Raw genomic sequence first — 18,222 nt, 5'->3', positions numbered from 1 at the left:
AAAAAAAGTTGGTTTTGGTCCAATTCAAAGTTTGCAAGGTCGGTGATGATTTTCAGAGCAATGATATTCGCTGCTGTTAACACTGTTATAAAGTCCAAAGTCAGTACAGCCATCAGTCAGGAAATGTTAGAGTACTTCATGCTTCCCTCTGCTGACAAGCTGTGTGTAGAGAATGTTTAATTTCCCAGCAGGACCTGACACCTGCCTACACTGCCAAATGTACCTTCTTTAATGACAATGGTCTCACTGGGCTGGATTGGCCAGCAAACGTACCTGACCTAAAGCCCATAACCGAGATCCAACAATGCATACTCGCTTCGGCTCCTATTCAGGCGACGTGGGCTTCCTTAACACATCACCAGTGCCACAGGCCCATCTCCTCCATGCCACTCCACACTGAAACAGTAATTAATGCAAAAGGAGCATAGACGAAGTCCAGGGGTTGGACAATGAAACTGAAACACCTGTCATTTTAGTGTGGGAGGTTTCATGGCTAAATTGGACCAGCCTGGTAGCCAGTCTTCATTGATTGCACATTGCACCAGTAAGAGCAGAGTGTGAAGGTTCAATTAGCAGGGTAAGAGCACAGTTTTGCTCAAAATATTGAAATGCACACAACATTATGGGTGACATACCAGAGTTCAAAAGAGGACAAATTGTTGGTGCAGGTCTTGCTGGTGTATCTGTGACCAAGACAGCAAGTCTTTGGGATCTATCAAGAGCCACGGTATCCAGAGTAATGTCAGCATACCACCAAGAAGGACGAACCACATCCAACAGGATTAACTGTGGACGCAAGAGGAAGCTGTCTGAAAGGGATGTTCGGGTGCTAACCCGAATTGTATCCAAAAAACATAAAACCACGGCTGCCCAAATTACGGCAGAATTAAATGTGCACCTCAACTCTCCTGTTTCCACCAGAACTGTCCGTCGGGAGCTCCACAGGGTCAATATACACGGCCGGGCTGCTATAGACAAACCTTTGGTCACGCATGCCAATGCCAAACATCGGTTTCAATGGTGCAAGGAGCGCAAATCTTGGGCTGTGGACAATGTGAAACATGTATTGTTCTCTGATGAGTCCACCTTTATTGTTTTCCCCACATCCGGGAGAGTTACGGTGTGGAGAAGCCCCAAAGAAGCGTACCACCCAGACTGTTGCATGCCCAGAGTGAAGCATGGGGGTGGATCAGTGATGGTTTGGGCTGCCATATCATGGCATTCCCTTGGCCCAATACTTGTGCCAGATGGGCGCGTCACTGCCAAGGACTACCGAACCATTCTTGAGGACCATGTGCATCCAATGGTTCAAACATTGTATCCTGAAGGTGGTACCGTGTATCAAGATGACAATGCACCAATACACACAGCAAGACTGGTGGAAGATTGGTTTGATGAACATGAAAGTGAAGTGGAACATCTCTCATGGCCTGCACAGTCACCAGATCTAAATATTATTGAGCCACTTTGGGGTGTTTTGGAGGAGCGAGTCAGGAAACGTTTTCCTCCACCAGTATCACGTAGTGACCTGGCTGGCCACTATCCTGCAAGAAGAATGGCTTAAAATCCCTCTGACCACTGTGCAGGACTTGTATATGTCATTCCCAAGACGAATTGAAGCTGTATTGGAATCAAAAGGAGGCCCTACACCATATTAATAAATTATTGTGATCTAAAACCAGGTGTTTCAGTTTCATTGTCCAACCCCTGTATTTACTGCATAAACTGTGGAGTAAAAATGTTTTTATAGTGTAATAGTATTTCAATTTACAAAGGTAGACCTGTTTTTCAGGTACTCACAATACAATGACGGGTAAATTGATTTGCCTTGCTCTTCACCTTGAGCTGTGCTTGTTCTTTCCTGCCTCATCGCTCATGTTTGGGGTTTTAAGGACATATTATGAAGTTGCATCCACACATGGCCTTGTTGTCGCTTTTGACACAGCCTCACTCATTCACATCCCTGTGCCGCTCTGAGACCGTGGATGCGGTTTGACCTATCGAGAAGCATCATTGTCCAATCAGTCCAGACTCAGGGTTAAATTTGTATGCGTGACCTGAAACTGAAACTGCAGCTCTGTACTAGACTACCCTACTCTTTGTCTCTCATGGGTTAAAAAGGACTATAATCATAAACGTATAGAAGGTTGCAGTCTTACCGGTGTGTTGCCTCCAGCCACGAGGTGCGTTCAAGTGAAATAAACTTTTACCCTTGCTTGGTGTGATTTCATTAACATTTACTTTTCCTTCCCATAGAAAGTACTCCTGGATCAGTACTTCTTTGTTCTCTTTGTGTCTCTGCTCTGTTCTCTCTAACCCCCAGTCGGTCGTGGCAGATGGCCGCTCACACTGAGCCTGGTTCTGCTGGAGGTTTCTTCCTGTTAAAAGGGAGTTTTTTCTCTCCACTGTCGCTACATGCATGCTCAGTATGAGGGATTGCTGCAAAGTCAACGCCAGTGACTGTCCACTGTCTCTACATGCTCATCCAGGAGGAGTGAATGCTACAAGTCACTGACTGGATGCAATCTGCTGGGTTTCCTTAGATAGAAAAACTTTTTATCCAATTTGAATAAAAAGCTAACTCCGACTGCACTGTTCAATGGTTAGGATTAATTGGAATGTATGTACCTGACTGTTGTGATGTGCCTTGAGACGACATGTGTTGTGAATTGGCGCTTTATAAATAAACTGAATTGAAATGGAATTGAATTCCCAAAAAAGCCGTTTTATAGGGATTTTGTGTAGTTTAGCAACTCAGCTCTTCATAAACTATTAGATATTTTGTCCATACAAATTTTTATATATATAAAGACGAACTGAAATGCTTCCAGAAATTATGAACACAGGGACTGAATAAAAACGTTGTGTGACGGGGTAGCTACTGAACGCATCCCGCCCAGCCAGTTATATAATTTAACCATGCTCGGTAAAGTGCCTAACTAAAAGCAAGGTCTCGGCGAGGAAGCATATCTTTGAGAGGTGAGACAAACACAATTTGTTTTCAAACGTATTTTAGGTTAAATGTTTTTTGCATCTGACGGAGGACAGCGGCGAGAAGCCAAACAATAACAGTCACGGAAAATACTCCCACATAAATAATCATACATAACTGGCAACAGTGTTAGGTGGCTTGTTGGTGCGATTTTTCCTTTCTAGGGAGAGCTGGTTTGTTATTACTCACTGTAATTTCACGTTGTGCTATATAACAACATGGGCTTCTTAATATGATTCTCTTTCATTGCTGCTTGATAAAACGCATGGGAATAGAAATAAAAAAATGAGATAAGAGTGCCCACCAAATGCACGGGCTGCAGTTTTTCTTCTTCCTCCTCGCTGCGCTCGTATCCCCCCATTGGGCTTTTACATACTGGGTAAACCAATTCTTCTTTAAAGGGAAAAGAAAAAAATTTTATGGAGAAAAATGTTTTACTTTGACTCTGTTATTATGTTAATTAACAAAGACTTCCAGGTCCGGACCTCAAAACCTTAATTAACAACATCGGACTGGAGGAACCATGTCTGAATGGCGTTTCTAAATCAATAAATGGTCCTGCAGATTGTTTAAGACAATGGAAATATGCACTTATTCATTTGGAAATCTGAATAAAAAATGTATTAGGTTGTAAAATATAATATGTGCAACAAATCTACAAACTGTATTTATGTTAGAATAGACAAGAAACTCAATAGCAAGAGTTTCTGATTTCTGTTGCACAGCGGTGCAGGTGTGCTTGCTTGGCACCTCCTGCATCCAAACTATATTGTGACTCCTTTCAGGCATGTACCTGTTAGCTTTCAACTTTGTGATGTGCGCTAACACAACTACTGTTCCTGAAATGAAATGAAACAATTAATGTGCTGTGTGACAAGCAGTGTGCCTATCAGAATGCTACACTATTCCATTTTCTAAGCTATACGTACTTTCCTGTGGCATACAGTCAAACCACATATGCATGTCACTCCTTGCCTTGCAGTAATGAAGGAAAAAGGAAGACTTCTAAAATTGCCATTGCCCTATAACTAGCATTCTTCGAGTAAAAAGCCCTCATAAGGGAGAGGCGAAACATCAGAGTCACCCATGTGCTTGTTTTTCTAAAAATATAGGCATCTACACTGATCAGGCATAACATCATAGCCTTATAGTGTGTTGGCTCCTACTTGTGCTGCCAAAGCTGCTTGGACCTGATAGTGTGTTGTGGTGTCTGGTATCAAGATGGAGCAGATCCTTGAAGACCTTGACGTTGTGAGGTGGGGTCTACTTAGATCAGGCTGGTTTGTTCAGCACATCCCACAGATCCTTACTCGATTGAGATCTGGAGAAAAAAGAGGCTAAGTCAACAATTCAAACAATTTTTTACTCTTTGGTTATGCACATTACCTGCTGAAAGACCAGTTCTAGCATGAAGACCCTGGCAGGTCTGTAGCCAAGCAGCCTCTTGCTCAACTAACTGTAAGGCACATTGTACTGTGTCACCTTTCTGTCAGAACCATCATCAGCTTCTTCAGCCATCTGAGTTATAGTAGTTTGTATGTTGGATCATGGTCGACTGCTTGAATACGAAGTGCTTAGGTCCTGTGGCTTTAAAACAAGCCCAAATCATCACTCCTCCAACACAGTGCTTAACAGCTGATGTTGAGTATTTGTGCTGATGTGGTGTTTGATTTTTACCAAGCACACTAATGTGCATAATGATCCGAAATCTCTGTTTTGCTATTGTGTGTGTAAGAAACATTGTTTCAGAAGTCTTCACTCAGATCTAACTTTGCAAATCCAATCATGATGTCATGTTTATTCAGAAGAAAATAGGTGTTTTCATGGCAATCCTCCATATTGACAGCCCCCCCCCAAATAGTTTTTGGTAATTAATGTATCCTGCAACAGAACCTTACATTATACTATCTGTGTCTTGCAGTGAACATTTGGTATAAAATAACCAGTGTACCATGCATTGAAACCTGAAAGTAACTGGATTGTGGTGTAAGGCCAGGGAAAGATTACAGACAGCCTCTGTTAAGTGAGACGGGTGCACTGACCTTATCTTTGTTAAGTCAAAGTTCACTTTTGACTGAGATGGTATATGTAGACACATCAGGCATTGTGGAACATGGCATTGTGGAACATAGACTTGAACACCATGTTATTGAAGCATTCCATAGGATTTGAGGTGAATTTATGCAGAAATACAAGATTGAGTTTTTCTACATTAAAAGCTCCTGGATAGGTTGTTGTTGACAAAGGGTGAATATGAGGAAATGCTCCTTATACCCACTGCTACTTATGGTTGAGGATCTGTGTTGCTGAGGGCTTCTTTCTCTTCCTGGGAACCTTGTTGGAATACATAGCATCATATACTTTTTGATTTTACTTAGTGACCTCTGTCAGAAAGCTGAAACCTTTCATGAAGGGTGACAACGAGTGTGAACAAATGGGAACATAACCAAATATGTAAATATATTTTTGAACATGTGAGTAGGTGTTTCTGCTGTCGTAAGAGACAGACAAACACACCCCTGCTTAATATCATTTCACCAAATATGGCTGCTCTCACCGTCTTCGTGTTAGATTACCGAGGCTTTGTCCTGTATAACATCACTTATGTAAAACACGGTTTAGCAGTGATATTTCAGTTGCAATCAATGACAAATAACATTGTGTTTAGCCATTTATTAGCTCTCCAAAACACTTTTGACAGCTTAACAGCTAGTTCTAAAAGCCAGAACTAAACAGCTTTTTTACTGAGGATTGTTGCCATTTTCCTTAACAAATGGAGTTAAAAATACTAATTAAATTTTCATTCCTGTGCAGTATGAGGTTGGTGTTTTGGCCAATTAATTCAAAATTTGAAAAAAACAAAACAACATCAGTAAAAGTTGCAATGTAAGTGACAGATTGTGGATAAGGACCAAGAATACTTCCAGTCCATTTTTAGTCAGTCACTTCTAAAAGAGACAGGTCGGTTGCAAAAAATTCAACTTATGGTATAATAATTCATAGTGCGCATGCCAATGGTGATTTTATTATCCTTATTGAGAAATAAATGTAATAGCTTGCTTGACTAAGCTAGCCCCTAAATTTACTTGGTGCTCATTTAAGGAATGAAAATTATTTAAAACTGCCTAACTCAGAAGCAAAGAGGAAAGGAACTCATTTGTTTGAGGATATAATTAAAACCTGTCAGAGTGTACTAACAACCATCTGCTTTCTCAGCCTTTAAATAATGTTAATAGCATGTTGGAGTCAAGCTAACGGGTAAATGGCTGAAAGGAGTATGTCTTTTCTACAATAACTTCATCAATATGTCAAAAAAAGAAAAAACAAGTGGTAACTGTCTCAGGGAATTATTATTTATCTGTATTTTAAACTAGTTCAAACTAAAAATTGAATGGCCCCTTGGGTGATTCCTTCCCTGTGGGCACTGACCCACATCCCCAATCAACACTATTCTGAAAAAAAGACGTCCCCTTTTATTATGTGACTTATCAGAAACATTAACAATCACAAAATGATTGATATGATTCATTCAATACTAGTCTTGTGCTTCATAAAAAAAGAAGTTCACAGATGATACAACTATATCTGTAAGTATTTTGGATTTTAAAGTGGGGATGATCAAATGGAGGCAAAATTGTTTGAAATAAACAGTGAACTAGACATTAAATTTAGAACTGACTTGGGCACAACAGAGAGGATACCAATTTTAGCCTCATTAGCCAGCTGCGATGAACAGCTACATTTTCTCAGTGCTTATGCATTTCAAAACGCTAGTATGCTGTTTTTCATTGACATGCAAGTAAAAGTTTTTCTTTTACGGTGCAACTGACATGTTTTTTTTTACTATTAATGGTCACCTCAGGAAATACCACCAAAGTCATGTTTTGCTATTTATTTTGTTTTACATATTAAATCACGAGTGTAAATAGTGGACTTTATATTTGTATCATAACCAGAATCATCATGGCAGTGGATGTCCCTGGACTGGTCTCTGTGGTAGTTTTTTATGTTTGCGTCCTGGCAATTGGAGTGTGGGGGTCTCAAAAATCCAAGAAAGTGGAGAAAGAATGCACTGGCCCAAAGAGCGAAATTTCCATCATTGGCGGCCGCAACATCCGCATCCTGGTTGGGATTTTTACGATGACAGGTGGGGAGCGTTTGATTTTATATGTGAATGCAGTGACAGTTGTCTGTGCTTAATGCAGCTTTATATTTAATTCATATTTTTTCTTTGCTTTGCTTTTAGCAACATGGGTCGGTGGAGGTTACATTATGGGAACTGCTGAGTCTGTTTATTCTCCCACTCAAGGCCTTGTCTGGGCTCTGGGCCCCCCTTCTTATGCTATATGTTTTTTTGTGGGTAAGTAAACAAAACAAATTCTGTATGTTGATGCACAGATTAAGGTTAGATGTTTTGTCATAGGCATCAGTGGCGTGCACAGACATTATGGGGGGCAAGTGCTCAAGTGGAAAACAAGGGCACCTTGTGCGGCACATGGAGCTGTTGCCTTTGTAGTGTGAGATTTATTACAGGCACAACATGAACATAATTTATATGTATTACTAAGAACCCCCAAAACAAATGACCACCCAGGAAAAAAAAACTCAAAACAAGAATGCATTTGACAAAATTCTTAAGATTAATAAAGCAACAAAATTATCATAGATTTATTTAAAGTTTGATTACTTATTCACAACCTGAACTTCTTGAGTCAAATTTGAAACTTACGTTATCCTTCATTTTTTTTCTTTTTACACACTGACCACAACGTGTTTGTCTTGACTATATCATTCTGTCCTTTTATCACAAAATGTCTTCTGCACCAAATAACCGTATGTTGTAGCAAAGCAAGTTACACTTCCAAATTTACCTGGTAGGTCACACTAAATGAGTTATCTTCAGTAACCAGTGACCATTATAAAGTGTGAATCAACTATACCCAGAAAATGAGTTATAAAATCTTTATAGTCAAAATGAAACCAACAGCAGAGAATATGATCATAAGAAGAATCATCTATACTTCTGCATGTAGCCAGTGTGATTTATGACAGAAATTATTCTTAGAGAATAAAAATTTATGAGATTACAAGTCCTGAGAACTGATAAGATGTCTGCTATATAGAAATTCAAAACGTGGGGCACTGGTATTATAGGGTTTTAAATTCAGAAATCTTACCTTGGGCCCCACACTATACACTGTAAAAAAACAAATAAATAAATAAAAGATTTCAGGAGGGCACTTTTTTCTCCAAAGGATAAAAGGGCAGGTGCTCTAGCACTATGGAGTTAAATTTGTCTCAACATTATTCAATCAAACAAAAAACTAATCTCAATCAAAAAAATAATATTCAATCAAAACAAACTAATCTCAATCAAAAAATATTAAGTTGTGATCAAATCTTTCAGAGTTTTTTCTCACAAAGAGAAAAAAGTTATTTGCAAAACATAAACTTTTATTTGCGCAGGTCAAAAATCTTTGGTTACGAGTCTCGCTCTTTTGGTTTTGACGCTCTCTGTTTTTGGCTGAACTCAACGAATTTTGAGTGCTGGAAACAATGAACATCCTGGGCGGGGCCTAAAGACGAACGATGTAAGACGTTTCCCTATTGGTTAGTGCTGACTAAAGCAGCAGACTCTGATCCCCCACATCTCTGAACTTCTGCTCCAACTGCAGGGCTTGCAGCGTCGCTTCAGTGAGGAGACATCAACTCTACAGAAGAAAACTGCGGTCAAGTGAGCCGAAAGTCAGAAATACGCGGTCACGCCAGCCGACATTAGTTCTCTCTTAAAGATTAGCATCGCGCATACAAGGCGCATTACGGTAATGGAGCAGAAAGGACGCCGATCCTGGCAACGGTTGAGAAAATAAGAGGAAAACAAAAATAAGAGGAAAACAGAAAAGTAACCTTCAGAACATTTATATTAATCCCATTTTTACAACTTTCACATTCATGTTTTATGTAAAAGAATAAATATTTTATATTTTACTGTACAGTTTTGGAGAAATATCTTGGCAAAATACCTCAAAATGCTCAACCATTATATGCATTTGTCCCACTTTTAGGAATTTATTTCTCCAAAACCATGACAGGTGACAACACTATCTCTTCAGATTATATTAGAGGGTCATCTATATTATAACCAGAATTAGTATTTCATAATTTTACTGTAAAAGTTTGGAGAAATACACAACTACCCCAAGTGTAGTATAAAACAGAGTCCATGTCAGGCAGACGGCATCTCATAATCCTGTGTGTTGTCCTCACAACCCGTGATACTTCCTCTCCTGTGCAGTTCCCACACCACACTGTCATGCTGAGACACAGAGTGCTTTCCCCCGTGGCCCTGCAGACATCTGTAAGCAGCTGAGGAGATGAAGAAGAGCTGTTGTTGTACCTTCTTCAACAGGCGAGGGGCGTTTCCAGTCCAGGAGAGGTCAGAGGAGATCTGGATGCTCTTGCACTTTAAGCTGTCCAGACCACTTCCCAGGATCTCAATGACCTCACCAAAAAGAAGCGTTTGTGGTACTTTGTTGGGGTAGTTGTGTATTTCTCCAGAAACCTACAGTGAAATTATGAAATGCTAATTCTGGTTATAATATAGATGACCCTCTAATATAATCTGAAGAGATTGTGTTGTCACCTCTCATGGTTTTGGAGAAATAAATTCCTGAAAGTGGGACAAATGCATATAATGGTTGAGCATTTTGAGGTATTTTGCCAAGATATTTCTCCAAAACTGTACAGTAAAATATAAAATATTTATTCTTTTACATAAAACATGAATGTGAAAGTTGTAAAAATGTAATTAATATAAATGTTCTGCAGGTTACTTTTCTGTTTTCCTCTTATTTTCTCAACCGTTGCCAGGATCAGCGTCCTTTCTGCTCCATTACCGTAATGCGCCTTGTATGCGCGATGCTAATCTTTAAGAGAGAGCTAGTGTCAGCTGGCAGGACCGCGTATTTCTGACTTTCGGCTCACTTGACCGCAGTTTTCTTCTGTAGAGTTGATGTCTCCTCACTGAAGCGACGCTGCAAGCCCTGCAGTTGGAGCAGAAGTTCAGAGATGTGGGGGATCAGAGTCTGCTGCTTTAGTCAGCACTAACCAATAGGGAAACGTCTTACATCGTTCGTCTTTAGGCCCCGCCCAGGATGTTCATGTTTCCAGCACTCAAAACTTTGAGTTCAACCAAAAACAGAGAGCGTCAAAACCAAAAAAGCAAGACTCATAACCAAAGATTTTTGACCTGCGCAAATAAAAGTTTATGTTTTGCAAATAACTTTTTTCTCTTTGTGAGAAAAAACTCTGAAAGTTTTGATCACAACTTAATATTTTTTGATTGAGATTAATTTTTTTGGATTGAATATTATTTTTTTGATTGAGATTAGTTTTTTTTTAATTGAGATTAATTGTTTGTTTGATTGAATAATATTGAGACAAATTTAACTCCATATAGCACCACCTAGCGTCTATCTGTGCACGTCCCTGATAGGCATAATATACTACGTCAAATATTTATCAGACAAGTTTGTAATTTTTTATCGGGTCACATAAAGGTCTTCACGTTGTCCATGCACATGACTGAATGGTACCTAAAATTCTGTCCACACAGCATAAAAAATCATGCATTGGAATGAAATCTAAACCTGTCAGAAAAAAAAAAGCTTTTTGGTAATTAGAGAATCACATGTATTCATAATTCAGAAATTAGTTTAGTTTCAGTGTTTGTAACGACACCATTCCAAAAACACCAGCCAAATCAAGGAGAGCTAAATGATAATAACTTAATTTTAGATGTACACAATTGATGCCTTAATCTTGCATTAAAAAAAAACTTGGACTTTTAAGAATTTCTAAAACACAAACAACATAAACAAAGACTTAGATTTTTACATTCAGACGTTGCTGAACCAATGAATTAATCAGGAAATGCTAAACTGATGCCTTTTATTTCTTACAGATTGGATTTACTTTTCTTCGGTTTTCAGTTGCAGAGCTTTAGAGTTTATTGTGCATTTCTGGACTAAATTATTCTAAACTTAAAGGACTTTCATTGTGTGTCATATTGGCTCAAGACTGTCAATCGTGATATGGCACCAATAATACATAACCACAGAGGATAATTTTTAGTTATCACTGTGATTAAGTGTCCTGTTTTGTCTATGCTAGCATCACCCTTGATGCCTGTCAGATGAATTGCCTTTTACGAATGTAATTTAAAAAAAAACTCACACTAATTAGAGGGATCACGATGGAGACCGGACGTTGAAGTTGAAGCCATGCCCTTCCCCAAAATATATAATGTGTGCCTCTGTATCCGGTTTTAGGTGGACTATTCTTTGCAAAACCTATGAGGTCAAAGCGTTATGTGACAATGTTGGACCCGTTTCAGAATCGCTATGGCAAAGTATTCACTGTGACCCTCCTGCTTCCTGCCTTGGTCAGCGACATATTATGGGTTGCCTGCATCCTTGCTGCTCTTGGTAAATAAAGCTTTCTCTCAAACTTTATAACTTTGTAACTTGTAAATAAAATTGTTATGTGATAATTCTGTCTATTCATTCTAATAACAGTTTAAAAAGGCACCACTTTTTGTTTTCAGCTTACATTTCTTATGTAATTTGGCCAATAATCTTCTAACATTCTGTTACTGTTACCATCTATATACCATATACACAGTATATACAGTATTTTGATCGGTAAGGATGAAGTAAGGTGGAGGTAGTAGAGATGAAGATGTCAAGGTTTTCTAAGGGAGTGATGAGGATGTATAGAATCAGGAATAATTGGATCAGAGGGACAGCTCATGTTAGATGTGTTGGAGATTAAACTAGAGAGGCCAGACTGAGATGGTTTGGACATGTACAGATAAGGATAGTGAGTACATCGGTAGAGGGATGCTGAGGCTGGAACTGCCAGGCAAGAGGCCTACAGGAAGACCAAAGATAAGATGTATGGATGGAGTGAAAGAGATTATGAAGGTAGTGGGTGTGGTGTGAGAGAAGAAGATGCAGAAGATGGGGTTAGATGGAGACAGATAACTCACTACGGTGACCCTTGAAATGCAAAAGCCGAAAGAAAAATAAGAAGACAATACAGTATTTCTAAGTGTTTTTTGAGAGCAAATGCTACTTGGAAACAAAATTCTGGATTAAAACATCTCTGATTCTCATTTTCAGGTGGAACAATGAGCATAATTCTTGGGTTGTCTTCTACCATCTCCATCATCATCTCAGCAGCTGTCTCCATTGTCTACACATTTCTAGGGGGCCTCTACTCAGTTGCATACACTGATATTATCCAGCTTTGTTTTATTTTTATAAGCCTGGTAAGAATTATGAGCATGGATAGAGATAAAAAGTGAACTTAGATCTAGGGTATGGCAGAAGGAAAGGCGGAACTGGAGATTTAAAGATGGATGCTCTATTTTAGGAAAGTCAGTAATTTAAACTTATCATTTTTTCTCTCTTTCAGTGGCTCTGTGTTCCATTTATGATACTAAGTCCAGCAGTTACTGCTATCTCACAAACACTCCCACTCAACCAGTCATATGAACATGCATGGGTCGGACACCTGGAGCTGGCGGACGCAGGAAAGTGGGTCGATGAGATGCTGCTGCTGGTAAAAACAAAATAAAAAGATAATTATGTTTCTATCTGTTTGACAAAGGAAATGCAACTCAATTTTTAAAGAAGTTAAGACAGAGTAAGATTGAAAAAAATATCATGATTTTCATAAATAACCAGAGTGTTTAAATATGATGTAAAGACAATTTATAGGATGTATAGTAATCTCTGGCTCTTTCAACTTCCATACATTTTGTCATCAAAACACTTCTGCCATTTTTTAATGCTTTTTAGCAGCCCTCTGGTCTTTTAGGAAGTCATGGTTGTGATTTATACCATTTAGGAATGTGACACTTTTTGAACTTTTAAATCCAAAATAAATGAATAGGAGGCAAATCAAAACATGAAACGAATCAAAACATTAAAACACCAGAAAATCTGCCTTCTTTCAGGTTCATCCTGATGAAGATCCCAGTGGAATCGAAGGTTAATAAATGCTGTGAAGCTCCAGATCAAAGTTATCTCTGCCTACTTTGCATCTTGACCCATTTTTCTAGTGTGTTTGCTTTAGAAAACACGACATGTGTTGGGTTTGTGACAGGTTTGGACTCTAGACTGGTTAGTTGGACACCCAGACACTGTTACATCTTGGTATGCATTGTTTGGTTAAGATTTACAAGACTGTAAAGAAAATCTGCACTAGATGGCAGCAAAATGTTAAACAACCAGAGCATTATGGGTCATTATTAAAAGTGCTTTGCTTATCTGGACGTTCTCAAAGCCATGACCACACAGTATGGCAATGCAAGTACAGACATATTCAATATATTAGATTATTGAAAGTTTCATTTATTTTAGTAACTCAATTCACAACGTAAAACACATAATATAGATTAATTACACACACAGAGAATGATGTTTTCAAGCCTTTATTTTTGTTAAAAAATAATTATTTTTCTTTTACAGCTAATAAAAACTCGACATATAAAAATTACAAGATTACATCAGAACAATTAAAAAACATTGTTAATATAAAAATGTGGGCTCGATAAAAATATGATTAATACCTGCCCTTGTTATATTAAAAGGCACTTTTAATATGACAAGTGTGCCTCGTCAGAGCACTTGTTGTAATTTATTGAAAATAACTGTATAATAATTGCACTGCACCTGAACCCTAACCAGCTTTACTGGAATCTTAAAATGTTTGCGTAAAATCTATAAAGCATTCACACTATTAAAATCATCCAACTGATAACACCTCTAATCTTTGTGCAATTGTAACCATTTAAATATCATAATGCTCTCTCAGGCCATGACAGTTATGAATTGTCCTATGTAAAAGTATAACTTTTTAAAGTCTTAAACATTTTCTAACCAAATAATCCCATAGATTTGCACAGGGGAAGCTTTCACATCATTCCTACACATAGTGCTTTTTTAACTATTTCTCTATTTAAACTTAAACGTTTCAGTATCTTTTAGCATTCTCATAAAAATCACAGTTTATGTTTTACGAACCTTAACCCTAGCTGACTGCTTCTATTATTTTGCTCATCTAAGTTTTCATCTAAATTTTATACTTCACATTGTATTTCTCTGTCAGTTCTTGTTCTTCCTTTGATAGTCTAGCTTGATAGTCTTCCATGCTCAGACCTAACGTGTCCTCTTAAACATCTGGCACAGCAGTTTGCAATAATACATCTGCTTAAATTTACTCTTCTACAGCATTTTTCAGTAAAACATTTACTATTTCATTTGATGAGGGAACTTTTGACTTCTCATTTGTGGAAAAGCACAGTACCACAGAGTTCGGATCAAGGTCTGTTTGATGACATATGAAGTGAGAAACAGTCCTTGTGATAACTGCAAAGCAATTTGACTGTAATCCTGTTTTGCGTGTGTTTCAGGCTTTAGGTGGACTGTCATATCAAGCTCTGTACCAAAGGATTCTCTCTGCAGCCTCCTCTGCTCAGGCTCAGATCACCTGTTTTGCTGCTGCTGGGACAGTTTTTATCATGGGAATCCCCTCAGTTGTCATTGGAGTCATGGCTGCTGCTGCAGGTAATCTGTCACACCAAGACATCAGAGAAGATTACGTGTTTTACAGGTTTAAGCCATTAACATGGTAAATTGTATATTACTGTCTTTATGTATTTCTTTTGTATTGTTTAAAGATAACCAAAATCTCAGAAACAGTTTTGCTTTGTACATCTCTGTATCCTGCTTTCCTTTTCCCCAAGACTGGAACCAGACTACGTACGGTCTTCCCACTCCTTTTGAACGTGGAGATGCAGGGAAGATCCTGCCTCTTGCTCTCCAACACCTCACACCCACTTGGGTGGCAGTGTTAGGCATTGGTTCTGTGGCTGCAGCTGTTATGTCCTCCATGGACTCAGCACTGCTGTCCTCAGCATCCATGTTTACACAAAACATATACAAGACAACATTGAGGAAAAAGGTGTGTGTAAGCACAGCTTCATCCTACCTCAAATAAAGCAACTCAGTTGTTATTATCTGCTTGTCTTTCCTCCGCTGCAGGCCTCAGAAAGGGAGCTGCAGTGGGTGATCCGTATCAGTGTGTTGCTCGTTGGTCTGGCTGGAACAAGCCTGGCTTTTGGGGACGACAGCGTGGCCGCTCTTTGGATTCTAAGCGGAGACCTCCTCTACTGCATAATTTTCCCACAGCTGGTCTGTGTTCTGCACTTTCAACGTGCGAACACCTATGGTGCTATTTGCGGCTTCGTGGTGGGTTTGTTGCTGCGGGGACTGAGTGGGGAGCCCGTATTGGGGATCCCTCCTCTGCTCCTGTACCCTTGTTGTAGGGAAGAGAATGAACAGATCAGACAATGCTTTCCTTACAGAACTGTTGCTATGCTGTCTTCTTTGATAAGTATTATGGCAGTATCATGGCTGCTGGACTTGATCTTTCATCGCCAACTTATCCCTGAGTCCTGGGATTTTCTGCACGTTTTTAAAAAGAAGAATAAGGTAGATGATGATGAAATACCTGACCCTTGTGAGGAAATTAACCAAGTTTTCAATACTAAATTCTGAGCTAAATAACAGTGCGACCCAAGGAGTAAGCCTAAACTGCACAGTTTGTGGTCAGAAGTTGGTTTTGTGATTTGTCAAGGTAGCTGCGTCACTGTGATAACTTTTTTTTTGATGAAAACGGTATTGCAGTCATTTAAAGACTAGATGGTTCCAATTTCTTGTTTACTGGTGTGCCCCAACCATGGGATGAAACATGGACTGAACTGTGCGCAAACAGAGACTGGTAAAAACTCTGAATCATTACATGCACCTCATTAACCTATCTTTACTACAGCCCAGGAGGAAGGCCTGACGAACACCTGAATGTCTTTGTAACTCACTGGCAAGTAAGACTAATACATCAAAGATTTCTTGGATCCAAAGTTGATTACAATCTGATGCTAGTGTATCTGTCGATCGAAGAACAACCAAAAGTTAAGTTATGATCTTGCTGAATATGTTGATTCAGCAAGTCATGGGGGTAATTAATACAAGCTGCCTTAAACCTTCCTTTTTACACTACCCTGAGAGAGGACAGCCTACGAACCACAAGCATCGCATGCCTTCCCCTTTGCCGGTCTGGGGAGTGGAATCTACCCCAAGCTACTACCGAAACCATTTTTCTTTGTTGATCACCTTCGCCATCTTTTCCCCTCCTGTTCATTCAGTTTAATTAAATTAAATTCAGTATTATTTATATAGCACCACTTCACAACACAATGCTAAAGGCACTTTACAAAGTCAGTACAATTGAATCATACAGATTTTAATTCAGGTACATACATTCCAATTACCATTCATCAGAATGGTTCACATTAGAGGTGGGGTCTGGGCAGAAAAAATTAGTTTAGGATAAAACAACCTAAATGTTGTTTATTACATGGTGTTTTGCTTTTTTTGTGGTGCTAAAAGCTAAACCATTCAAGCAGGTTACCTACTGAACTAATGCAAATAGGCCTCTATGCCTTGAAGCTAGTTTATTTGTTCTGAGTTGTGTTTTAAAGTTACACCAAACGTTATTTCAATGCGGTTTAAACACAGATCGGCCAAAACGCACCGCCAAACTAATAGTTGTATTAATGGTAGTTTTAGGTGCATGTGTGACTTTAAGGAGTGGTGAATAAGCTACAAGCTTTCCTTTGTTAGCTAAAACCGCTAACTGCTAATGCTAGCGCCAAGAAGGTCAAATATTTATATCTAGCTCACTGCCATTTTGTGAGAGTTCATACATTTTCCTCTCGGTCATTATAGAACGCCATGACTCCATGTGATGGCTAGTTAACAACATAAAAATCAATTGTCTAAAAGATTACTGATTTCTAATTTGAAAAATAATATTTACTCAAATATTATTTTACTAAAATAATAGTGGCTAATTAAAACATCATTAATAATCAATTGTCCAAAAAAGCTATTGATTTCTAATTCAGCAAGTCATTCTTTAAAATATTATCTTATTAAAATAATGTTTTACTTACCCTTCTGATCTCCATTGTAACTGGTTCTTTGAACACATACCAGTTGTTCCTAAATTAGTTTTAAAACTAATTTGACCCAATTTCCATATTCTTCCAAAATAAATATGGGTTTTCAAACATAAATATCCACACTGAACTGTGATATCATTGCATCATTTTTAGTGGTCCACTTTTTCTTTTTTGTATATGATTTATTAGTTTCTTTATTCTTTCAGGTGTGCTTGGTAGTTTTAGGTCAATTTTACTAGCCTAGTTAAAGAGTTATTGACTGCATATGTTTAACTTGGAGTTGAATTATTTTGTTAATAAATTCTTATACTTTGTAGAGAAGTTGTTGTGAATTTACTCCATATGTGTGAGCTTGCTGTTTTGAAAATGTCAGTGCTCAAATCACTCTTTCATTTATTGTTCCAAAACCCCCGCTTTCTTGGGTTGGTATTCAGAGGACAATATTTGACAGACTGACAGTTGTGTGGTTAAATATTAAATAACCAAACTTAAATATATTTTTGCACAACGCTACGATGCATGGCAAAAGTATTTATACCCTTGAATTTGTTTCATATTTTTGCAACTTACAGTCACAAGCTTCAATATATGGTTTAGGAGATAGTACATAATTGTGAATTAAAAAGAAAGGATAGAATGTTTACATTTTTAAATGAAATAAAAATAAAGGTGTAACATACATTTGTGTTCAGCCAATGTCTGCCCATTCTTCTTTGCAAACAGTCTAGTTTAATCTTAGTCAGACAGGTCAGAGAGCAACTGTGAACAACAATGTTCAAGTTTTGCAACAGATTCTTGGTTGGTTTTATGGCTAGTGATTCTACTGTAGCTGTGACTGTATGTTAAGGGTCATTGTTTAGCTGGAACATGAACATCTGCCCCAGTCTCAAGTCTTCCATATAGCTTCTGACAAGTTTCAAACTTCCACTTACGTCTTTTCGAGTGAGTTAAATAAGTTTTTGTTGTTTTTTTACCATGATAACATTGCAGTAAAGATAATACATTTGTAAAGAACCAATGATATAAAGATAGAAGGATGTAAGTAAAATAAAGAATTCACAAAGATATGAATAGACAAACAGATAAATATGTGTCAAAGAATTCATCCTACAGCAGCCTAATTATGTGAACATGTGGA

General features: G+C 38.3%; 1 protein-coding gene and 1 long non-coding RNA gene across 2 annotated transcripts; one reads left to right on the top strand and one right to left on the bottom strand.

The window, feature by feature from the left end:
* Nucleotides 1–2,849: 2,849 nt before the first annotated feature.
* Nucleotides 2,850–17,763, top strand: LOC124885073 (high-affinity choline transporter 1-like). Its single transcript, XM_047393272.1, has 9 exons — nt 2,850–2,979; nt 6,949–7,139; nt 7,239–7,352; nt 11,323–11,478; nt 12,175–12,323; nt 12,470–12,616; nt 14,472–14,625; nt 14,805–15,022; nt 15,103–17,763. The coding sequence occupies exons 2-9, from the start codon at nt 6,956–6,958 to the stop codon at nt 15,616–15,618; spliced, it is 1,638 nt and encodes a 545-aa protein (XP_047249228.1). The 5' UTR covers nt 2,850–2,979; nt 6,949–6,955; the 3' UTR covers nt 15,619–17,763.
* Nucleotides 13,475–15,186, bottom strand: LOC124855105. The gene is made up of 2 exons (XR_007035008.1): nt 15,050–15,186; nt 13,475–14,630 (listed from the first exon to the last, which is right to left on the bottom strand). It is a non-coding gene; the product is annotated as an uncharacterized LOC124855105 (long non-coding RNA).
* Nucleotides 17,764–18,222: the final 459 nt, after the last annotated feature.

The sequence above is a fragment of the Girardinichthys multiradiatus genome, chromosome 2 (genome assembly GCF_021462225.1).
Source record: "Girardinichthys multiradiatus isolate DD_20200921_A chromosome 2, DD_fGirMul_XY1, whole genome shotgun sequence".
Taxonomy (NCBI): domain Eukaryota; kingdom Metazoa; phylum Chordata; class Actinopteri; order Cyprinodontiformes; family Goodeidae; genus Girardinichthys; species Girardinichthys multiradiatus.
The sequence above is the reverse complement of the archived record's forward strand: the minus strand, read 5'-3'. Positions and strand labels throughout refer to the sequence as shown.